This window comes from Punica granatum, chromosome 2, assembly GCF_007655135.1.
Source record: "Punica granatum isolate Tunisia-2019 chromosome 2, ASM765513v2, whole genome shotgun sequence".
In the NCBI taxonomy this organism is placed as follows: domain Eukaryota; kingdom Viridiplantae; phylum Streptophyta; class Magnoliopsida; order Myrtales; family Lythraceae; genus Punica; species Punica granatum.
This window is the reverse complement of record NC_045128.1, coordinates 8,862,988-8,888,393: the sequence shown is the minus strand read 5'-3', so window position 1 is coordinate 8,888,393 and position 25,406 is coordinate 8,862,988. Positions and strand designations below refer to the sequence as shown.

The 25,406-nt window shown below is 36.5% G+C and overlaps 3 protein-coding genes and 1 long non-coding RNA gene across 6 annotated transcripts; 3 read left to right on the top strand and 1 right to left on the bottom strand.

Annotated features, from left to right (window-relative positions):
• The first annotated feature begins 470 nt into the window (after positions 1–470).
• Positions 471–1,478, top strand: LOC116196969. The gene is made up of 2 exons (XR_004154946.1): positions 471–1,037; positions 1,262–1,478. It is a non-coding gene; the product is annotated as an uncharacterized LOC116196969 (long non-coding RNA).
• A 4,986-nt stretch (positions 1,479–6,464) lies between these two features.
• LOC116194321 lies at positions 6,465–6,998 on the top strand. The gene has a single exon (XM_031523112.1). The coding sequence runs from the start codon at positions 6,558–6,560 to the stop codon at positions 6,885–6,887; it is 330 nt and encodes a 109-aa protein (XP_031378972.1). The 5' UTR covers positions 6,465–6,557; the 3' UTR covers positions 6,888–6,998.
• Positions 6,999–17,063: 10,065 nt separating this feature from the next.
• On the top strand, positions 17,064–21,472 carry LOC116197686 (pentatricopeptide repeat-containing protein At4g31850, chloroplastic). Of its 3 annotated transcripts, none has more exons than XM_031527888.1 (4): positions 17,064–20,624; positions 20,768–20,831; positions 20,925–20,991; positions 21,078–21,472. In XM_031527888.1, exon 1 carries the CDS (start codon positions 17,231–17,233, stop codon positions 20,555–20,557), a length of 3,327 nt encoding a protein of 1,108 aa, XP_031383748.1. In that variant the 5' UTR covers positions 17,064–17,230; the 3' UTR covers positions 20,558–20,624; positions 20,768–20,831; positions 20,925–20,991; positions 21,078–21,472. The 3 variants fall into 3 exon arrangements, with proteins under 3 accessions (XP_031383748.1, XP_031383746.1, XP_031383747.1); XM_031527886.1 differs by having other exon boundaries at positions 20,922–20,991; XM_031527887.1 differs by having other exon boundaries at positions 20,909–20,991.
• A 519-nt stretch (positions 21,473–21,991) lies between these two features.
• LOC116197694 lies at positions 21,992–23,919 on the bottom strand. Its single transcript, XM_031527901.1, has 2 exons — positions 23,184–23,919; positions 21,992–23,093 (listed from the first exon to the last, which is right to left on the bottom strand). Exon 1 carries the CDS (start codon positions 23,693–23,695, stop codon positions 23,201–23,203), a length of 495 nt encoding a protein of 164 aa, XP_031383761.1. The 5' UTR covers positions 23,696–23,919; the 3' UTR covers positions 21,992–23,093; positions 23,184–23,200.
• Between the last annotated feature and the right edge of the window lie 1,487 nt (positions 23,920–25,406).

Genomic DNA, 25,406 nt, shown 5'->3' with positions numbered 1-25,406 from the left:
GCCAAACTTTATTTGACATAGAAGCAAATCATTCATCAAATCTAAAGCAACAGAGATAATAATTAAAGAAAAAAAACCATAACAAATTTAATTGAGCCAAACCTTTGCGGGCTACTATTGATTTCCCCACTAGACATCTAAAGGGACGAGTTAACCTAACTCGGTTCCCATCCATTCTACCATCTCACTGTGCTTTTCAAAAGGTATTGTATATTTAGATCGATACTTCAAATTAGAGATTCGATGCACGTGCGAAGGATGACTAAAGGGCAAATGGTTTAGCTTTATCATGTTAAAAATATGCTTCTAGTTTTTGCCTTGTTATGCAATACAAGATGTACATCCTAGAAGTGTGCTCGAATACAAGGTATATCCGGAACCGGTCGAAATTTACCCGTTAGTGTAGAGTTTGAGTAAATCATATTGAAAATATGGTAAAGTCCGGGAATTAAAATAAAAAATTGGCAAAAACTAGTTTCGATTCCGATTTCTACCTATTGGGTATTTTGAACCGGAACCGATATCATGAACTGGTTACTAATTAAAAAAAAAAAAAGAGTAAAGTTAACTAGCCCCCTTACTCTCCCTTATCATCAACCAGCACCTTTCATCTTCAATCTCTCTCTCTCTCTCGGTCATTCTCGAGAAAAAAAAAACAAACAAACAAACAAACCACAACATATCGTCTCGATCTCCTCCTTGAACCGTTAAGTTGCCCTCCTCGAAACTCTATGCTGAGCTACTTGCTGCTCATGCCCTCGAGCTGCTCCTACGCCTTTACCTGCTGCTGCTGCTACTCCAATGCCCACTTCGAGCAAAGCTAAATTTTCCTTCCATTGCCTTGGCTTGATCCCTACCGAAGTTTATCGATCTTGCTTTTACATTCGGTTTCCTTTCAGCTACTTGTTCTTTCTCTTTTGTAGCTCGGTTCGAACACTCTCCTTCTTGAGTTCCATCCCTTGAGCTACTAGCCATTCCCCCTCGAACTTCTGAGCTGCAGGTTACGACCCACGAATTTTGGGGGCAACAAGTTGAAGGTGAGTTTCTAGGGTTTTAAAAGCACTCCCATGCCTGAATTTTTTTTCCTTTTTCTCTACTTGTCATTCCATTGGTGATCGACAAACTCCTCGGAGCCCTGTAGGTGGCTTCCCCTTACCGTGGAAAAAGGGTCCGGATATCTTTTTTTTACTCATTCAAGATGAATATGGGAGATGGCCGAGAGGGTTTGCTAACAATATTGGGATTACTACGTCTATTGCAGCTGAACTTCAGGGAGTCAAGTTGGGTTTCGAGCTGGCCCGGGCCATGCGATTAAGGAAAGGCTCGTGAGCTATAAGCGACATCGCCAGGTCGGGTTTCAAATATATAAAAACTAGATGTAGACCTGCGCTACGAGCGAAATTTATTAAATAAATTTTTTTTCAAGTTCAATTTTTATAATGCATTGTAATTTTTTCATTAATCTTAATTAGTCGGAATAATACACTCTGCCCCGTTGAAATAAAAAAACTTCATTTTGAGAGTTAAATTAATTAAATAATTAAAAAAACTGAAATGTGAGGAAGTTATGCACGAAGAGAATTGAGAGAGGGAGAAACAAAAAGGAGAACTTTTGGGAGAAAAATGTGGGTTAAGAGAGAAGTGGGAATGCGAATTTACAAAACTAACTTTATATCCAATGGCTCACGATTTTCTCATCGAAAATGGAAGAAGGACATCTTGGAAAATCGAATGTTAGACAAAATAAACTTCTTCCCTTTGAAGTAGTATAGATTATTAAATTGAAAATTTTGCCCCACAAAAAGTACACATGCCCCTCCTGAGATATTTGACTACCTTATTTTGTCCAGCAATTTTCTTTCAAGTCTTAAAAGTTCAGATTTTTTTTTCCCGCTCACAATGGAGGCTCGTGTTCCTAATACAATAATATATATCATAATAGCTAATAAAAGAATATGAATAGTATTACTTAATATCAAACTTTAAACCGCTTGATTATCAGCTGAGGACGTGCGAGGATATGCGTCACTGCACTATTCCCTCTTTTTGATAGTTAACACCCTCTTTTGATGGTTAAAAACTTTAAAAAATTATCCTACTTAAATAAGAGCAAAACAACGTATGTTTTATTTATAGGTGTCAGAAATCTCATTGATTAGTAAAAAATTTCTTTACTATCCAGTGAAAAAAAAAAACTTTTACTAACTATAATGATAATATAGAGTCTATTTTGATTTATCATGACATTATTATATGGTAGATAGAATTTTACATATTGAGCTTGCCCTCCTTAAAAGAAAAATAATTGCTAACGTGATAAATATAATTGTTATTCATGTATCGCCTACGTACCCGTAAAGATTATAGTTGCTCAAAGTGCGTGAGGTTGATCTCGACTATTGGATCTACTTCTTTTTACCATTCATTGCATCGTAATCGATCAGTCTAGCCGATTTGGATTCGGTTTGAAGTTACTCCATTTTCTTTGTTTATTTATAGAAATAGTGGTTAGAATGGGAATTGTGCGGAGATAGCAAATCTGGAACCGCTTGATTACCATACGAGAACGTGCGGAGATATGCGCCACTGCGCTATTCTCTCTTAGTTAACACCCCATTGATGGTTAAAAACTTAAAAAAAATATATCCTACTTAAATAAGAGCCAAAACAACGTATGTTTTATTTATAGGTGTTAGAAATCTCATTGATTAGTAAAAAATTTCTTTACTATCAAGTGAAAAAAAAATCTTTTACTAACTATAATAATAATAATAGAGAGTCTATTTTGATTTATCTTGACATTATTATATGGTAGACAGAATTTTACATATTGAGCTTGCCCTCCTTAAAAGAAAAATAATTGCTAACGTGATAAATATAATTGTTATTCATGTATCGCCTACGTAACCGTAAAGATTACAGTTGCTCAAAGTGCATGAGGTTGATCTCGACTATTGGATCTACTTCTTTTTACCATTCATTGCATTGTTATCGATCGGTCTAGCCGATTTGGATTCGGATTGAAGTTACTCCATTTTCTTTCTCTCTTTATTTGTACAAGTAGTGGTTAGAACGGGAATTGGCTCATATCTTTTGGAATCTCTTCAGATCAACTTCGAAAGGCTATAATGCTTTGCACGTTCTCTAATTAATTTATGCCATCACGCAAACTTTTGAGTTTCTGAATAATCACAAATTGCTCCTACCATCTTCTCGTGCTCTTACTTGAAGTTCTTTAATCCCATCTTCAACTCTTTTTTCGATGGGATGTGATAGCACCCGATGGTTCATCGATGCCTCGCAATTCCCATGAAAGCCGACCATGAGAAAGACGAGGGAAAAGTCTTGAATTAGAAATTCTTTTTTTTTTTTTTCTCCAGTGTATACCTTGGTATTTCCAAGCATAATGGGTTTTGCCTAATTCAGTTGAGTCGGGTTAGTCCACCAAAGAATAAAATCTCCCAACATGAATTTTCTTCATCTACATAACTCAAACTCGAAACCTTATTTAAAAAGAACAAGTAATGAACTGCTTGAACTAATTCATATATTTTTTTTAATAATATCACGAGTATTTCGATATGTTTTTCAACTTATTTGCTAAAACCACGCAGTTTGGTTCAGGAGTCTTGATAACTCTTCCATTAAAATATTGTCGAAATCGAAGGTGGTTCTACATGGACCAGTGATCACGTTAGTAAACTGGAGGGAGTTTGGACTTGGTTTAAGCCCATGCATGTTTATCTTATTTGGGCTCTAAACTTTGATAGGGTATATAAGCTCAAACACTGTATATACATTGGCCCAAATGTATATATGCAATGGCAGAAAATACAAAAGTCGGAAGATTGAGAGGAAGAGGCGTTACGTATGTCAAATTATGAACCCTCAACTCCGTTCAATTAATCTTTTACAATTAAATGAAATTTTACTATTATTTATTTGTGCTAAATTAACGTATTTTGGTTATTTGTCCGTATTATTGTATATAATTAATTAAAAAAATTAAAAAAATTTCTTGATAATTAGATAGAACTTATCGAGATATGTGACATTTTTCAAGTTCAATGTGTCAAAATGGCCTATAAATTCAAAACTCTAACGAAAAATTATTTTTCCGTATCATCTTTTTACTCATTATAGTTTTTTCCAATGCTCGAACTTCTTCACGATATCTCACTTACAGTTTGTATTATTATGTCTATTTGGTAAGATATATTTTAACATACCATTTTTAAATTATATTCATTTGTACGTCAGACTATTAATTATACACTTTAGATCATACAAAACTTGACGAAAAGTTACAGCGCAGTGCGCAAGCATCAACTAGTTAAACATAATGTTGAAATCCTATTATCAAATCATCATGAATTTGTCCCTACATATTCAAGCGTGAATAATCTATATTTAACTTATTTTTTAGAATTGCATGCAAGTTGTCTGGTCACTACTCGACTATCAAATAGGAAAACTAATATAAATATATATATATAGTATATATATATTGCGCAAGGGCTCATTGAAATACTGAAATCACATGTACTAGACCAATAAAGGGCAATCCCAAGGCTCAAACGATGAAAACAACAAATGGTTCTGAAAGGACAAAGAAAAGAGCATAGTTAGTAAAATACATTTTGTAGTTATAAGTATTTAACAATATATATATACCATTAATCAAGATTCCCAATTTGAGAGAATAGAACTTCGTTTATTTTCTCTGAAACATAGAACTTGTCATTTACCGCGAGGAAGTGTTGTATATTATCAGGTTTTGCATGCCAAAATGAAATAGAAAAGAACGGAATGAATTCTATAATGTAAAATATAATATTATTGAGAGAAAATGATTTTTTTCCAATTAAATTTTAAAATATGGATCAATGTAATTATAAAAGGAGAAATTTATTTATTTAGATCTTAGTTTATGCATATATTTAGATATTTAGTTATATAAACTTCAAAAAAAATCATACACGAATAAATATTATTTAAAAATGATGAAATGAGCATTACTTAAATTTGTTTGAAGGAAATATCATTATATCAAGTTGAAAAACATGGACCATTCTAAATGATGAAATGATGAAGTATCAATTTCATTTCATTCTTTTCATTCCGGTGTACTAAAGGATAATCAGAGAGTGCGAATACAAGGTCATTGTTTCTCATCGAGTGAAAGTATTTTAAGTTGGAGGGCATTGCAGTTTGAAATATATAAATGTATTCTCCACAATTTTTGTTCTCGGGGGAGTTCGGCCACTGACATAAATGGGGACACAATGAAAGTCGTAGCCAACTAAACTCAGTAATAGGCCACCAAAAAAAAAAAAAACAAAACAAAACAAAAAGGGTCACGCAGTGGAAAATGGATTCATACGACCGACCCCACAAGACACGGCATGCCTAGCGCTCTTCCCCCCACGGCTTTTCATTAATGCTCTCTTCCCTCAACCCTCAGGTAGCCGACAAACCTAATTTGTCCCCAACTCCAGAAAGTAAAGTCATTTCCAATCTGCCCATGTTGTTTAGCTCCTTTCCATCGATATCCCCTATAGTTTCACTGCACTCCCTCCCTTCCTATCTCGGATCGGGATTTGCTCGCTAGGACGAGTCTTTGCGATTCTATATCTCGGTTTAGCTCGTGATGACGCGGGACCTTCCCTGGTGAGATGAGGCCCGACAGGTGCTGATCTCTTTCTGAAAATCTCCGAGTCTTATGTTGGGAATTTAGGATAGGTGGTCGTGATGGACGTATAGTCTGTCGCTCGAGCAAGTGATTAGAAATAAATTTGGAAATGAGAAAGGAAATAATTGGTACATGTTTTTTCTTTTTACGATTGGACATTGCGTGTACCACCATTGGGTACGGCTCTGCATGTAGCTTTCTTCAGAAAGGAAAATTTGCAAAATGTCACTTTTGCTTAACATATTAGTTATTATGTCTCTTACATATAAACTCCTATTGTCCCACGTTTCTTCCATTCATATGGATTTGAATCGTAAAATCCTTTTCTTAAGTCAAATCAAATCCTATCAAATCAGAAAGCCTAATTGATATTTACTTTCCTAATCATCATAAATGAGGTTAAAATATATCTTCAATGAATTGAGTTTGTCGTACTTCGACATAGGTTATTTAATATTACGTTTTCAAATTTAATAATCTGACATTTTTATATAGTAATTTTCTTCAAATTATTTTGTCATATTTTTAACATATCTGCACCCCCAACATATTTTGTCGAACTTAGAGCATTGTCAAATTTAGAACATATATCTGCACCCTAACATCTCTTCCTTTTCAGTGAGGGGTAAATAACGAAGATTAAACTACATGGAGCAAATTGTGAAAAATTAAACTATTTATAGGTAAATGTGAAAAGGAAACAGACTTCAGGGCCAATTTGCGATTATGAAGAATATTATTTCTCCTCCCTCTCTATAAATATATAAAGGGGCTTGACCACGCCATACACGAAGAACGCGATCGTCGGTGCTCAAGCAAAGGCGGCGTTTCTGTGGCGATCTAGCGGCTCGCCGTCGTCACGATCATGGCCACCGGTGCGGCGGACGGTTTCCTGCGCTGCGGCTGCATCTCCGGCTTCGACTCGGGGGTCGAACGGCGGCCCTACCACAAGAACTGCAGTTGCGCTCTCCACGAGAAGAAGAAGGGCGGCGGCTGCCCCCTGGCCGGCGCCGGGAAGAACAGGTCCGTGTCGTACCCGATCCGGAGGGCGTGGAGCGAGGGGAGCCTCGCGCTGATGGCTAACTCCCAGCCATCGCCGTCGACCTCCCCGGCAGTGGCCCAGGCGCCGGCGAAGGGCCAGATGAGGCGGTTGGGTTCGTCTTCCTCTTTCTGTAGCGAATTCGAAGAGGAATGAGGGATCGATCGATGTGCATAGAAGGCATTGACTGTTTTTTGAAATCTGAATCAGTGTTAGAGATCTCGATCTTTTGATATTTCTAATTTATTGATTCTTTCCCCTTTCTTCTTCCCTCAACTCATGCTTCCCTCGAATTCTATCGATTCGACCTCTCTAATTACGATATCGGATCGCCTGCGGAGCAATGAAGTTCGATATCGGTAATGTGAATGTCGCATGCAAACATTTCATCAGGATTAGGGGGGAAGATTGCTTCTTTCCGTATTAATCTTTGATGGGACTGTCGCGGTTAACTAATTCGATTTGATTGATTTGACGCGACTCGTCATGCGTCATGCGTATGATTTTCGGGAGCTTCTCCCCTTCCATGGGCGCACCATCCCTGGAGGAGAGAGAAAGTATATGGGGGGCTGGATTTGCCGGTTGCAACCGGTAAAACCCCCCACCACACCGCTTTTTTTTTTATATATTTTATTTCCTATTATATTAATAAGAAATAGAAATATATAAAAAAAAATTATGAAATTACTAGGAAAAAATTGCTCATATAGTTAATAATAATAAATTTTAAATATATTTACAAAAGGAGTTTTAACCAGTGTTATCAGAACCGGACCGGATGATGAACCGGAAGGGGTACGGGGTCATGGGTTTATGGGTCCAACCGGGGGTTCGATGGGTCGGACCGCTCGTTTATTTAAAATAAAATAAATATTCATATTATTAAAAAAATTATGATAACTAAGATAAAAGTATGATGATTTTAAAGAAATATAACAATAGTATAAGAAAGTATCTATATTTAATATTTCTTATTTCAAAATAAATATTTTATTTTAATAAGTACTTAAAAGTAGAGTTAAAAGAACAAAAAAGTGGTGGTGGCTTGGTTGGTAATATGCTAATATGAAAAGCAAGAGGTCAAGAGTTCAAATCCTTACATAACCAACCAATTTTTACATTAAATAGGAAACCCATAGAACCGGCCGGTTTAATGAAATTTTGCTTAAAACCGGCCGGTTCAATGGGTCCGGCGGTTCAAAGCTGCAATTTCGATTTTTAGGCGAACCGGACCGGACTTGGTGCTGGTTCCCGGTCCGACCGGTCGAACCGGCCGGTCCGGTCCGGTTCTGATAACAATGGTTTTAACTACTAAATATGTTAATGTATTAATAATATTTTCAAGTTATCATAAATTATAAACGAGTTTATCACTATTTATGATAACTCAAGTCAAATTTGTGATAACTTGTCCAAAATGCAAGTTATAACAAAATGTATTGAGGTTATCACAACTTGTGATAATATAGACTTAATTTCTCATAACTTGATAAGTTTATCACTAATTGTTTTAGGGTTATCACAAAATATATTTAGGTTATTGCAGTTAGTAATAACTAGTTATCACAAAATGTATAGACGTTATCACAAGTAATGATAGCTAAGTTCAATTATTGATAACTTGTTAAAAATAACAATTTTCACAAGCAGTGATAACCAATTGGTAACTTGAGATAACTTGACAAGTTATCACTAAATATGCTAAGATTATCCCTCTCGATGATAAGTAGTTATCACAAAATGTAGAGACATTATCACAAATCGAGATAACTAAGTTCAATTAGTAATAATTTGCTAAAAAATGGCAATATTAAGGGTATCACTAGGAGTGATAACTGAGGAATAATTTATGATAATTTAACAAGTTATCACTAAATACACTGGAGTTATCACAATTGGTTATAACTAGTTATCACATAATGTATAAAGGTTGTCACTTGCCGTGATAAGTAAGTTCAACTAGTGATAAATTGCTAAAAATGGCAATTATCACATAATGTATCTAGGTTAGTGCAAGGAGTAATAATTGAAGAGTAATTTGTCATAACTTAACGAGTTATCACTAAATGCACTGAAGTTATCACAATCGGTAGTAACTAGTTATCACAAAATGTATAGAGATTATCACATGTCGCGATAACTGAGTTCAATTAGTGATAAATTGCTAAAAATGCCAGTTATCATAGAAAGTATTAAGGTTATTATAATGGGTGATAACTGTAGAGTAATTTGTAATAATTTAACAAGTTATCACTAAATACATTGAAGTTATCATTATCGGTGATAACTACTTCTCACAAAATGTATAGAGGTTATCAATTGTCATGATAACTAAGTTCAATTAGTGATAACATGATAAGTTCTCACTATATATACTGAGGTTATCACAGCTAATAATAACTAATTATTACAAAATGTTTGTTGTTATCATAGGTAGTGATAACTAGGTTCAATTAGTGATAACTTGCTAGACAGTTATCAGAAAAAAAAAGACTATGGCTATCACAAGTAGTGATAATAGAGGAGTAATTTGTCATAAGTAAATTCAATTAGTGATGATTTGTCAAATTAGGAGTCAACACAAAATTACATGAGGTGATCATTAGTGATAATTAATTATTACAAATAATATAATTTTATCACAAGTCGAATTTTTAATTGTACAAAATATAAGTCATCACAAAATATGTCGAGTTTATCACAATTTATGATAAATCAAGGGTAACTTGTGATAAATGAACAAGTTATCACTAAATATACTATGGTTATCGCACTTATTGATAACTAGTTATCACAAAATATATGGAGGTTATCACAAATTCTGATAACTAAATTCAATTAGTGATAACTTATGGAGTTATCAGAAAATATATTGAACTTATCATCACGTATGATAACTGAGAAATAATTTGTGATAATTCGACTAGTTATCACTAAATATATTAACTTATTAAGGTCATCAAACTTAGTGATAACTAATTATCACAAAAAATATATAAAGGTTATCATAAGTGTTAAAACGCTAAGTTCAACCGGTCATATAATGTTTAACAATTTTTCTTAAATACTTTTAATAATTGTGAAATTGTTTCTTGTAAATTAGAAAATTATTTTTAATAAGTTATTAACATACTTTAATTAATTAAAAATAAATTATATTAGTTAAGTTATTGGATTAATTATTATATTGAAAATATTTTGCCTTAGTAATATTGAAAATATCAATATATTTTCTATGAAGTTATTTTTTATATAAATTAAAATAAGATTATTCATACAATTAATATCATTAATGAAACTTCATTTTTCATTTTAATTCATTTTCATAAAAAAAAATTCTATTTTTTTTAAAGAGAAGATTTGGGCAAAGGGCTGAGAGGTTGCTATCGACGGCATCCACCTCTCAGGCGATATGTATGGTTATTTTGTTTAGTGAAAAGTCAGTTGATACAGAACATAGTCAACTGCATATATAAATATAGTCGTTGTTCCAATTGACGATATATGGTTAATTTGTTTCAGTGAAGTTAGTTGATCCAAATCACAATAAACAACATATGTAACGATAGTTGTTTTAGAGAAAGTTAGCTGATCCAAATCACATTCAACTGCATATATTAATACGTCAACTGTTCCGAACTATTGCAAATATAACCAATTACAATCAAATCAGTTGTTTCATAAATATTGTAATTATTACTACAAATTACAATCAATTGTACAATCAGTTGTTCCTAATCATTGCAAATACAACCAAAATTTTGAAGTTCACAAGATTGTCATATATTGCTATTACAAAGGCCTTTCCAAATATTTGCTAAGTGTTCAAGATTCAGTTGACACCTTCAACTAAATTAGAGCCATAACTGGAAAACCAAGAAGTAAGATAAATAAATTTAGTATCAAACAAACTGAACAATATATCAATTCTGCAAAATTCCCAAAACTATATATCAAACTCTTCATTTGCATTAATCTACAAGGTCACTCCCACAAAATTTCAAGGACACTTTCTTGTTCATTCCGCTTTCTTCCTTCTTTCTCTGTCTTCTTTATCTATTTTCAATGGTAAGAAAATTAAAAATGTAAAGTACAACTTCAAACATATAGTGGAGGAAAAAAGATGAAAATTTGTTATCTAACTGTAATTCATAATTTTGAGAACTATATAAAAAAAAAAAGCACATAGGTCGGGCGGTGACGCCTGTGAAGTCACCTAGGGTTTCCGAAGAAGAGGAGGTGGAGAAGAGGAAGACGTCAGCGACATTTTTCTATCAGGGTGAAAGAGAACGGCCCTTCTCCAAAGAAATGCAATTATTTTATTTTAAAAAAAAAAAGAAAGAAAAGAGGACAACCGATGAAACCAGTTATTTCTTCGGATGACTCAAATGAGAGGGCTTCATCTGATGGTAGAGATAGCACCCGGGATGGTCCGCCCTTGGACTGGAGAATTTTCCGTGATTTTCGCGCGCTCTCTCTCTATCACGTCATCGCGTGGGACTATCTATGGCCGTCTGAGTCCTGTTATGAATCCCGATTCCACAACCACAGATGAGAAATGATTTAAATGATTCAACGAGTACGTAACAGTCCTGCCGACAATTGTTATAATGCCGCACCATCAACGGACATCGAATTGGTCGGGAACTAAAAGAAGTCTAGAGTCATCGGTGGCTCGTATGAGCTCGAAATCGAACGCTGTCATATTCGAATCTGGTTTGAGCAAAAGCGATGTGAGAGGGGAGGGATGCAAGCAAGGCAATGAACTGGGACGTGCTGGCTGCCGCACAGTTGGGACTCACCCAACTTTTCCAGCTTAGCTTAATTATTGTCTAACAAGAAAAGGATGTACTCAAATATTTCAAAGAAAGTTGGAAGCAAAATATCTCCCCATGTCTTTTCCTCCCTTGGGCCCTAGCAAACATTTTATTTAAAACACGCCCCGAATTTCGCATCGTTGCATACGCATCGGAAGTCCCATGATCATCGCATTAGCTCGCTATCCTCGTAAAGACATGTTACATTCTCGGGTGCTTGCAGAAGCGAGTTGCTCTTTTTTTGGATCAGATATTAACAAGTTGGGATCATACGATAATCGAACATCATTTCTACAATGAATTGCATACGATCGAATATGCTTTAGCGTCTTAATTTCTTTGTTATTTTCTTAACTGTATTAATCGATAATCTCATAACCTAAAGGGGGTTATAATAACAAAATCTGTCCTATCCTAACTAAGATGTATATAATAAGAAGACTGCATTTGTTTATTTGAACTATACAACATCACTTGTTATATGGGGACTGGTCGGCTACATTGTCCAGTGCATGTACAACTTAATATTCAAGTCACCATCTCCCTTTTTTTAAATTTTTTTTTAATTTTTGATAATATAATAATGCAATTTCCACGAACTTACGAGACGATCAATTATTTACGTCCTGATACGTGGGAATGACAAGTGTTCGGTCCAGTGCATGTACAACTTAATATTCAAGTCACCATCTCGTATTTTCCTAATTATAAAGAAGACAAATAACATTTCAATAAAAGAAAAAAAGACAAAATTGTGTCCATTCTACACACATAATAAGTAATTCTTTTTCCCTGTTCTAAATATCCCATCCATCTATCTATCTATCTATCTATACACTAAACAAACTAAAACTCTTGTTGTAGGAGGCCAGATATCATGCCTACAATTTTTAGACTTTCTTTTTATGGTTTAAGTTTTTTATTATTAAAAATTGTCAAGTGAGCAAAATAGTAAGAAATGTAAGAGTCAACATAAAATTTAAGTTATATATTTTTTTTTCAAGGCTTCTTTTTAAGTTTTACGCTTTTGATTATTAAAAATTGTCAAGTGAGCAAAATATTAAGAAATTTAAGAGTTAACATAAAATTTAAAGGAATATATACACAATAATTTTTTTTTCATATATGATAAATTTAAGAGTTAATATATAATTTAATTTACATAAAATAAATAATAGCAATTCATTACATCGAAATTTGATTCTTTTTTCGCGGCATCGCGCGGTGTTTTGCACAAGTAAATAATCTAAAACTATTCTTACAGAAAATAGTCTAAAACTATTGTCTCCCTTTTGCATAAGATGAGGACACGTGTCCTTTTATTTCTCAGCTATTTTAGCCTCTTATTTTTTTTTAAGTTTACCCAAAAATTTTAATTGTTTTTCATTTTTATCCCTTATTTTGATAACTTCTTACATTCTCCAAAAAATTAAAATTGACATGCCTTATCTATCTATACATTAATTAACTAAAACATATCATATCTTATTTAATACTCACATGCATATAAATATTCTTTATTTTAATTCTTGTAGCTCTGTATTTTACTCTTTTAAACATGCTATATGATGTAAACAATACTAATAAATAAAAGGGGTTTTTACCTAAAATGACAAATGGTTTGTCCGTTTTGTCAAATTTATCATATGCTTTTTTTTGGTCAAATCTATCCCATGGTTTACTTTTTGCATCAAATCTATCCCGGCGTTATCTTTTCCGTCAATATCTAACGACCGTGCTGATGTGGCACGAGGAGAGATAGTGGGCCACACTTGCCACGTAGGCGCCATATCAGCACGGCCGTTAGATGTCGACGGAAAAGATAACGCCGTGATAGATTTGATACAAAAAGTAAACCATGGGATAGATTTGACAAAAAAAAGCATAGGATAGATTTGACAAAATGGACAAACCATGGGTCATTTTAGGTAAATACCCCTAAATAAAAACTATTTAGATAGATTTTTAACCACCTAATAATTGAAAGAAATATTTATCCTTCTTACCATATATTACAATATTTGTTCCAATCTTAATCTCATGGAGCCATGTGACTTGGTGAACCTTCCCTTCCAATATTTGCCTATTTTCTTTTCATTTCTATAACTTGCTAAAATCTTTAATTTCGTTTATTTTTTCCTTCTAATCTTAAACTTTTTTATTCAAATATATTCCTCACTTTTTCCCTCACTTCCATATAAAAACTATTTAACCAATTTTTTATAATTTCTTATAAATTTTTACATTTTGATACTTATCTTATAATATAATTTAATTAAGTTTCTCATTTATTTTTCCTCCATGTTCATGCATGTTAGTAAAACTACAAATTTTTCGAAATCAGAGTAGGATCTAAAATGACATAATCGACCTGCCTCACAATCCAAACTTTCAGGTGATTTGATGTTAGGAGTCAAATGTTGACTTGTATGGATATGATACTCTTTCAGATGATGTAGATCCATGAAGAATAAACGGATCGAAGAGAACCGGACGTACTCGATTTGTCTCGAAATTTGAACATTTCTGTGATTTGAGTTTGGAGTTAAGACCGTAAAATATGAGTATAATAAATAAAATTGTCACATAATTTAGCAGGATTCACACACAAAAAAAAGTCACATAGTTTAGCATTTTAATCCTTATCTGGCAAAATTATAGTTGTCTTTATATATATATATATATATATATACATAGTTAGACCTGCAAATTTTTATCTATTTTAAGATGAGAGGATTCGATATTACTTTTATATTAATATTATTGCTATTATTGTTTTAACTATATTAATTTTTGGGCTGTCCCGGGCCCACATGGGAGAATGAGTTGGGAACGGACAGAGAACATGTGACCCACCACATGACACATTTTAATTTTGAGGTGCCCAACGTGCACCGAAAGAGTCTCGTTTAATTGCAAAACGGAATCCCGTAATTTTTATCTTCTGCAATTCGATGCTCAAAGTTGTACTAATTTTTGCAATTGACCCCCTCAACAATTCTGCACCTTTTGTAATCACCCAGTCCATATAATGTGCGTATCTTTTGACTCCCCGAATGTCATAAGAAAGAAAGTTATATCGAGATACACAACACCACCCGTGTGATTATGTATAATGGGGACCACGCTCGATATATATCTAGAGTAGAAGCTCAACTCATGTTGTTATAGACTTCTGTACCGAGATTGATGATCGTGTCGTGTTTGGCAAGAGCAATCTTCAAGGATCGCCCTCTAGATTATCTGTGCCGGCGGTGCTCTTGGACCTCACAGGGCCATACCATAGCTTTATCTCATGCTAGTTCACGCCTATCTCATTGCCAAGCCAAACATCCCTGAAGATCCTCGCGTTTCGAAAGATCTGTATGCATAGTGCTTTAAGCCTAGTTAGTTTACGGTTGGCAGAGCCGGTATCCATTTGGATGGCTAGGCCAGGCTCGACCGGCCAATTTGGACCTTGTCATTGAGTTTTATGTCAAGACGTTGGAAACTCAGAAGGCAAGTCCCTTACTTGTCAAACTGAAACTGCACTTAATCATCCTTCACATACTTATTAATCATATTGATTACTCTAACTCGGATTTGTGGATGATTACTATTATTTTTTATTTTTTATTTTTGCCCACAATTTGTGGATTATTTTCTAAACCTTGTGTTTGCACTTCGGGAGATCGATGCTGTGTTTGGTTTCTGAGTTAAGTAGAGTTGAGTTTTGATTTTAATTGGATTGTAATGATTGTGTTGTTGAATTATGAAAAAAAATGTGAAAAAAGTAATGAATAGTTGAGAGAAAGTAATGATCGTGTTGTTGAATTTTGAAAAAAATAATGAATAGTTGAGAGAAAGTAATGATTGTGTTGTTGAATTGAAGATTAGTGGAGTTAAATGGAGTAAAGTTAATATTAAAGTTAAAATTTATTTGTAAAACTAAACAAACCTAGAGAATGAAGAGGTTCTAGTAGAAATGGGCCTTGACAAGATATTTTATTATGCTGAAAGAAAAGGAAGTTTTTTTTTTATCGATCGAATGATTTCATTTTCATCCAAGAAAAGCAAACTGCAAAAGCGGAAAATTGGTTTCTTTGTTCTTTGCCTCTGGAACACAACAGAGCCTATAGGATTTCGTTAGCTTTGCCTTTGCTTTCCATGAAGCAACTTTTTAAGACCAGGAACACCTCCAGTTGATGGAGCAGATTCACGGCAAAAGTTTGAAATGTTTTCAATATCCATCCGGTCGAAGAGAGTGCCAGTACCTGATCGCCTCGCCACAGCATAAATGCATAGCCTTCTTCCATCAGTTTCGAACCGAAGCAGGCTATAGGAGTTGCAACTGGGTAAAATATGTCAATGTACTAGTATTCATAAGGGTTCTGTGCTAGTTGGTGGCTTGTTCGTGCTATCAGGTTATGTTTGAGCTGAACTATCAGGTTACTGAAGTAATCATCTTTAAAAGAAAGCCCAAGATTTGCCCCGACCCAAAAGCTCAATTCAAACAAACTCACACTTTAGCAAACACAGAAACGCAATTTAAATGCTTGAGGATTTTGCCATCGACGAGCCTGCAAGCTTGAAATTGGTCTTCATACAGGTTAGAATCCTCAACTTTATTCTATAAAAGGAAAGAGCTTCAGTTTGGTCTATCAATCCACAGAGCAACGGTTCATGGAAATGGCGGAAGATACTGAAGTTAAGGGAGGTAGCAAAGCAAATGATCAGTATGTACAGTGTAGGGGATGAAACCGCTATATCATTTTGGTATGATAAACGGTGTGCACAAGGCCCATTGATAGATCTCTCCTCCTCACTGGGGCTACAATTCAAGGATGGACCCTTGTACGGTTTGTCAGACGCTGATTATGCTCAGCAATACATTAGTTTCTGTTCAAACAAGGGAGGCTAATAAGCTGAGTAATGAAATGAATGCATGGGGCCTGCTGAATTCACTCTCGATGGGGTGTGGACAGGCCTGATATTTTAGAAAGGTTCTTTATTTTGTGAGATATATTATTTGCACCCTAAAGTGCTGCGTTTAGTCTCAATTTGCCCCAATATTGTGCATTTTTGCCCTGCAATTTCATTTTCGGGATCAGTTTGCACCCAAGAGCTTGACATCTTGGCTGAAGATCGCCAGCTAATGCTCACGCTTTAATCCTTCTAATCAATTATTTTTGTAAAGATTAATGTTATTCATCTCTATGAATCCTACTAGCTGTTACGAACAATGCGTAAAACTAACTAATCAGTATTGGCTTGGAGAGCTTGACTAATAATAATTGTACAAAGGCTAAAGGCAACGTTGATCTATTAGCATGGATTGTTCACGCAGGGTGCGAAAGTCTACGCAATTCCTCGTACAATCAGTTCATAATGTTAAGAATCGATTTCAAAAGTGAAGAGGGTGTACTTGTGACATGGTTAAAAGTATATGGACTTAATTGTAATATTTCCTAATTGTTATGCGAGAACAGAGAAGTATAAACTTTCAGGGGTGGAACTACAAAACAACGCCACTCCCTCCAAATGGCCTGAAAAATATCCGGAAGGGCACGGCAGGCCTCATCTTCCTTCTCAGATTTTCTCTGCGCGACAACCATGAGAGCTTAGCTCCTCGCCAGCGCTCCCGACATCTTTTGCTCTCCCTTTCTCTCTCCTCTCTGTATCGAATTTACTGTATATAGAGAAATGGCTGTTATAGTGCTCTCACCTTCTACCCTCTGCTGCTCCACTGCAAGTGTAAGTAATAGCTCTTGCAGCCTCAACTGTAAATTATCTCCTGTAAATGGCGCCAATCAGACTGCAGAGCTATCGATTCTTGGAAATTTGAGGTTTTGGCCATGTGGGTATTCTGTAAATTTGAAGAAACAGAGGAAAAAGCAGGTGGGCAGCCGTAGGTTCGTGGTGAGAAGTTGTGAGGAGCCGAGTAGCTCAGTGTGCTCCGAGGAAGTTGTCAGGGTCTTGAAGCTGACTTCAGACCCAAAATTGGCCTTTACATACTTCATGTCGGTTGCTAAGCTTCCTAATCCTGTTCACACCACTGAGACTTGCAATTGCATGCTTGAGATACTGAGGGCTCATAGGAGAGTGGAAGATATGGTTGTTGTGTTTGATTTTATGCAGAAAAGGATAATTTACCGGAATTCGCGGACCTATTTGGCGATATTCAAGGTTCTCAATGTCCGAGGGGGGATTCGGCAAGCCCCCCTTGCCCTTGAAAGTATGAGGAAAGCAGAGTTTGTGATGAATGCGTATTCCTATAATGGGTTGATTCATTTGTTGCTTCAGTCTGAATTTTCCAAGGAGGCTCTTGAGGTTTACAGGAGAATGGTTTCTGAAGGGCTGAAGCCAAGTTTGAAGACTTACTCTGCACTTATGGTAGCATCGGGGAAGAAGAGAGACACCAAGACTCTTATGGGCCTTTTAGCTGAGATGGCAACTTTGGGGCTCAAGCCAAATGTCTATACCTTTACAATTTGCATTCGGGCTCTTGGGAGGGCGGGTAAGATTGAGGAGGCATATAAGGTTTTGGAGAGAATGGAGAGTGAAGGATGTGGGCCAGATGTTGTCACTTACACTGTGCTTATTGATGGGCTGTGTAATGCAGGGAAGCTCAGAGATGCGAAAGAACTTTTCTGTCAGATGAAAATGAGCAGTCAGAAGCCTGACAAGGTGACTTACATCACTTTGTTAGACAAGTTTAGTGACCATGGGGAATTGGAGATGGTGAGACAATTCTGGGATGAGATGGAGAAGGATGGTTATTCTCCTGATGTGATAACGTTCACGGTACTCCTAAAAGCATTGTGCAAAGTTGGGAATTTTGATGAAGCATTTCATACATTAGATGTCATGAGGAAGCGAGGAATAGCTCCTAATCTCCACACATACAACACGTTGATATGCGGGCTTCTGAGAGTTGATAGGTTGAGGGAGGCACTTGAGCTTTTTGGTAGCATGGAGGAGTCATTTGGGGTGGCACCAGCTGCTTACACGTACATCCTGTTCATCGACTACTACGGAAAGAAGGGAGACTCAGAGAAGGCTTTGGAGATGTTTAACAGCATGAAAGGTCGAGGAATCGTTCCGAATCTTGTTGCTTTCAATGCCTCCCTGTATAGCCTTGCTGAGGCAGGGAGGCTCAGGGAAGCAAGAGAGATGTTCCATGGGCTCAGGAACAGCGGGATTGCTCCAGACTCTATTTCTTATAACATGATGATGAAGTGTTATAGCAATATTGGGCAAGTGGATGAAGCTATCAGGTTGCTCTCAGAGATGGTGGAGAGCGGGTGTGAGCCTGACGTGGTTATCATCAACTCTTTGATTGATTCGCTATATAAGGATGGGCGAGTAGATGAGGCATGGAAAATGTTCCATAGATTAGGGGAGATGGGTCTTTCTCCTTCTACTGTGACTTACAATACTTTGCTTGATGGATTGGGTAAAGAAGGTCGTGTCCATAAAGCCATCAAACTTTTTGAAAGCATGGCTAATAATAGTTGCCGACCAAACACCGTAACTTTTAATATACTCTTTGATTGCCTATGCAAGAATGGGAAGGTACCATTGGCCCTAGAGATGCTATACATGATGAGACCAGCAGGATCCACTCCTGATGTGTTGACTTACAATACGATAATTTATGGCTTGATCAGGGATGATCAAGTCAATTTTGCTTTCTGGGTCTTTTTCCAAATGAGGAAGTCGCTCTATCCTGATCACGTCACCCTATGTACCTTCATCCCCGGCGTAGTAAAAAATGGCAGAACAGAAGACGCCCTCAAGATTGTGGAGGATTTTGTGCATCAGGTCTTGGTTCCTCTGGACCATTCCTTTTGGCAAGATTTAATATCGGGTGTTTTGGCTGAGGCAGGAATTGGTAAAGCTATCCGATTTGCGGAAGGATTGGTAGAGAAAAAGTTATGCCAAGGCGACTCCATGCTGATACCGCTTATCAAGGTGTTGTGTAAGCGTAAGAGAGCCCTCGATGCCCATAGTTTGTTCGAAAGGTTTACTAGAGATCTTGGGATTAGCCCGTCAATAGAGACGTGTAATTCTCTCCTTGACGGGCTTATTGAGGCCCGTCTTATGGAAATGGCTTTGAAAATCTTTGGTGAGATGAAAGTCACTGGCCCTACTCCTGATGTTTTCACGTACAACCTGTTCCTTGATGGTCTGGGGAAATCCCGGAACCAAGATGGGATCTTAGCATTGTACAGGGAGATGCTCCACAGAGGTTGCAAGCCAAACACCGTAACCCACAATATCATTATATCCGGCCTCGTCAAGTGTGATGCTTTAGATCAAGCTGTGGACTTATACTATGATCTCATCAGCAGGGACCTCACCCCAACTGCTTGCACGTATGGTCCACTTTTGGATGGGCTTTTGAAGTCAGGGAGAGCAGAAGAAGCTGAGAAAATGTTTAAGGAGATGCAGGATTATAGTTGCAAGCCCAACTGTGCAATATACAATATTTTGATTAATGGATTCGGGAAAATGGGTGAGGTGGAGATAGCTCGTGGTTTGTTTGATAGGATGGTGAGGGAAGGGATAAGACCTGATCTGAGATCATATACTATCCTCGTGGACTGCCTCTGTAGCTCAGGGAGAGTGGATGATGCTCTTGGGTATTTCAATGAGTTAAGGCTCACTGGGCTTGATCCTGATTTGATCGCTTGCAATCTCATGATTGACGGGTTTGGCAGAGCAAGGCGCATAGAAGAGGCCCTGTCTCTTTTTGAGGAGATGCAAGATAAAGGGGTGTGCCCCGATCTTTACACTTACAATTCGTTGATACTCCACCTCGGGGTTTCTGGGATGATGGAGCGGGCCCTGGAGATGTATGAGGAGATGCAGAGCAGGGGATTCAAGCCAAATGTGTTCACTTATAATGCACTCATTCGAGGGTACACTGTGTCTGGAAAGAAAGATTATGCGTACGCTATGTACAAGAAGATGGTGGTGGGTGGGTGCAGCCCGAACACGGGAACTTTTGCCCAACTCCCAAACTAGCTGCAGAGGATCTCTTGAGTTTTCGCTGCATATGATTTGAGAATCTCGTGTTCTCAGGATCCATGAGGTACAATTATACTTTGGCTTCCCTGTAGTTTCTATGTTTGTGGCTCCATCTGTTTCACAATGATTTTACAGCTTGAAATAAAAAGTTTTGCCTGAGGATATTTGATCTTGGTGCTAATTACTGCTCGTGGTTTAATTCGATAGGCAGAATGAGTTTCAACAGAAAGGATTTCTGCAGTCTGCTTTGAGCATTTTATAAGTTTGTAAGGTTAGTTCTTCTGAATCCCTACTTCCCCAACGTATATCATCTTATACTCTTCGGGCCTCTTACTAACTACTCTTCAGTGTCTTCTTTTAGAAGAGGTCTCGGGTTCAAAAGTGAGTTTGTTCTTTTCCGTGTTGTCACGTCTCACAGTGATTCAAAATGAGTAAGACTTCCTTTCTAAATCTTAGAATTTTGCCATCAGATTCTTTCCGAGTCATAGATGTGATGCATTTTGGCCATCTTCTTCAGGTACCTCTTGATATGAAAGCCATGAATTTGCATAAACAACCGAATTCAGCTGATAATCTCAGAGCTGTTAATGCACGTTGAGGTGCAGATATGACTCGCTTGAGGATTGGATTCGAGGCATCAAATCTCGGGAGAATGGAGAAAGTTCCAGCAACCTTAAATAGTCGTCGTCCTGTAGAACTTGGGTCTTTGGTCAAAAGATATATTCCATCCTTACCTCATGTACTACAAGTAATGTCCAAATTGAATTTGGCTTTGGACGTTCCTACGCGTTTTATAGATGTCTTCGGCAGAAAGTATCAGAAGTCACTGTGAATTGAAGCAATCTTGAACAATGTAACATGCCGATGTAGACCTCGAGTATAAAAATTGCAATGTTCTGTTTTATTTGAAAATTAGATTGCATATTAATTATTTCATCTAACACTAAGTAAATTGAATGGTCACCTATTAAAACATTTGATTGTTACATTAGATGATATTAATTTTGCATGAGGTAGTGTTTGTGATCAAATTGCATTGGAATCATAGCAATTCACAATAGGGAGTTCGAAATGCTACCTAACCCGTATGATGAGTATTTTCAACTCATATGATTTTGATCAAGATACAATGCTTTCCAAAAGTTATTTTAGGCTTGATTCGTCGTCGCCGTCACCTCTTGTATTCGTTATCAATTTTTTTTAATCAAAAAAGACTTCTTAGCGGCTGACTTGGACTTAATGATGTCACGTGGCAACATGATTGGAGAAATCGACCCACATATTTTTATTTAAAATAATTATTATGAATTTTTTTAAAAAAAAAACATAAGGGAGGGAGGGCACGATTATTCTCCTGATGTGATTACGTTCACGATTAAAAAATCATCAACTCTTTGATTGATTCCCTATATATAAGGATGGACGAGTAGATGAGGAATGGAAAATGTTCCATAGATTAGGGGAGATGAGTCTTTCTCCTTCTACTGTGACTTACAACACTTTGCTTGATGGGTTGGGTAAAGAGGGTTGAGTCCATAAAGCCATCAAGCTTTTCGAAAGCATGGCAAATATTGGTTGCCGACCAAACACCGTAACTTTTAATATACTCTTTGATTGCCCTATGCAAGAACGGGAAGGTGATGAGACCAGCAGGATCCACTCCCGATATGTTGACTTACAATACGATAATTTATGGTTTGATCAGGGATGATCAAGTCGATTTTGCCTTCTGGGTATTTTTCCAGATGAAGAAGTCGCTCTATCCTGATCACGTCAGCCATGTACCCTCGTCCCCGGCATAGTAAAAAATGGCAGAGCAGAAGACGCTCTCAAGATTGTGGAGGACTTTGTGCTTGCGCATCAGGTCTTGGTTCCTCTGGACCGTTCCATTTGGCAAGATTTAACGTCAGGTGTTTTGACCGAGGCCAGAATTGGTAAAGCTATCCGATTTGCGGAAGGATTGATGGACAAAAAATTATGCCAGGACGACTCCATGCTGATACTGCTTGTCAAGATATCTTCCATCCTTATCTCACGTTCTACGAGTAATGTGCAAATTGCATTTGGCTTTGAACATTGCCAGTCTGCTCATCTGAACAGATGTCTTCAGCACTAAGCATTAGAAGTTAATGTGAACTTACAAGTTAATGTGAATTGAAGCAACCTTAAACAATGTAACATGCTGCTGTAGATGCCAAGTATAAAAATTGCGATGTTCTGTTTATTCAATAATTCGATTGTCCATGTTTGAGTGCAGAGCTAGTTGATTGAGATTTGAACGACAAAAGAAACAATCCATTGATTCAGACAAACCGTAGTTGAATGAAATAACAAACGAATCAACTTCCAATCCCCATATGAATATGCGATTTTTCACGGGATTTGGTATCAAATCGAGACTTGTTTTTGGCTGCCTGCTATACATCGAGAAATAAATGTCCTATATACTGATAAATACCTCTTCGTGAACGAATGCAGAACCTTTGATGAGAACTATATCTTCACGTGACATCAATTCAAGCATCAGAACACCCTGACACCCAGATCGGGAGCCATTCAATACTCGCGAAATCACAATCGAAACCCGAGAAATGATTAAAAAAAATGAAGGACCCACTCGTACCTAAATGAGAATATTAATCATAATCCGCCATGGTTATACTCATTGTTGCTTTCCAAAGATGGCGCCGTGAACCTTGACGATCGGATGTTATACATCAACGCATCATCTTCTTCACCTTCCCTGTCGAACCCGCCATCAAAGTTGAGAGCATAGCTCTCGGCATCATACCCGAACTGGCCCCTCTGTGCCTTTTTGTTCTTCCCGAAGTAACCTCCGACCCTCCTGATGAACGTCTTCCACTTAGGCCCCGCTACCACCTCCGTGAACTCCCTTGCCTCCATGAGCTTCTCCTTCACAGCCTTCCACCACTGCCCGTGGCGGTGATGACTGTCGTCACCATCCAGGAGGGGCCTGTGAGCGTTGTGGTAGCTTCCCCTACTCCACCACTGGAAACAGAAACAGGAAGAAGAGGAAGCAGCCTCCTCCGAGTTGAGGTAGTCATCGACGCCCTCCCCTTCATGTTCGTGCTCCTTTATCGGAGAGCTCGGAGGCTTGTACTGATGAGAAGCCATCGCTCAACGATTTGCTGCTTTGGCTATGGAGAAAAAGTCTCTTTTATGGATAGAACAGGGAGGAGGAAATATCAAAGAAACAAGACAGTTTTCTACGGTTGGAACAATATATGTATGATTTTTGGTTCTGCTTCCTGGAAAATTCCTTCTTTTCCGGAAAACCAAAACACAAAATGGACGCGGTCCATTGGTTCGGTTTGCCAAACACATAGGAGACACGGTCAAATAAACCACAAACGGATGCATACATCGGTTCGGTCATGTTGCGGTGGGTTCATTGGCTCGGGATTGTCGACAAGCACTATTGACAATGCATAGACTACTTAAGTCGTCTCCTCCCGTAAAATAATAGGATTTAGAAGAGAGGATTTGTTGGGGGGAGTCGGGTTTCGGTTATGTATCGGATAAATATCGCGGTGCGTCATCTAGGAAGTTCCAAATGGTCTCCACACGGTCGTAAATGTTTGTTGGTATTCTTAGGTAGATTGATGAAAATTCGAAATTTCCTGGGTTAAAGGGTATAAAATGAGAGTTGACCACAAAATTGCCGGCTGAGGAGGCAAGCGATGACTTCAACAAGTTGGTTGGTTAGCTCCACACGTTTGCTTAAGAACAAAAGAGATTATTGCGAGTCTGCAACAATGAAGATCCCACGCACATTTTTCCACATATTAAAAATCTATTTTTAATCCCATATTAACGGAAATTTAAAAGCTTGATTCTTTTTTTTCTTCCCAACCAAAATATTGTAATATAAGTTTTTAGGGTAGTTCAATGTTCGAACTTAGGATCTCTTGGTTATCAAACGAAAGTGCACTATTGCTCACTTTGGTCATCAGGCGAGAAAGTGCATCACTGCTGTGCACCTTCTTTGATTAATTTAACTTTTTTTTTTGTCACGGAATATCTCTTTAATTAAAACTAGACACATATATATAGATTACTAATTTAGATTTTCGAATATCACGCGATTAGAGAATTTCATTCGTTCAACAAGAACCTTCAACATAGGCTACTTCGGAACCTTTTGTCCTTTTTGGCCACAAAAAATTCATTTATTCATTATGAGGAACATCTCAGATATGAGTTAATCATCCCTTTATATTAATGCATCATGTGAATATCTAGACTAAATTTATTATATTATAATAACTATTATGCTAAAATATTTTTAAAAGAAAAATATTATAATTGAAGTGTATGTATTGTTTATATTTCAATAATTTTAGTAAAAAAATTATATGCATAATTCAAGATCTTAAAATTAACGTAGGAAAAGTGCAATTATGTTAAAATTGCATTTAGTTTTTTTACCAAATAATTTCTCCGATGAACATTTTATAAACAATATTTTTAACCAGAAAATCACATATCTTTACATAAATAAACAAATCACCATATTAATTACTTTATGTCAAATTTTTAAATAAATATCATAAGAAATAGACAGATATACATAATAAAACCTTTTCTAATTTAACTTCTTCTAATCAATTATTACAGTACAATAATATTTATGGATATGTAATTTATAGAAATTTAGACATACAGGAATATAATGAACATTACACTCAATATTTAAATAACGCCTCAGAAATAAAAAATTTTATTAATGTTTTAAGTCTTCTTAATGATAAAGACATTATTAAATAGTTCTATGATACATACACATTTACTCATTATTATGTTGTTGATTGAAAAAACTAGTATG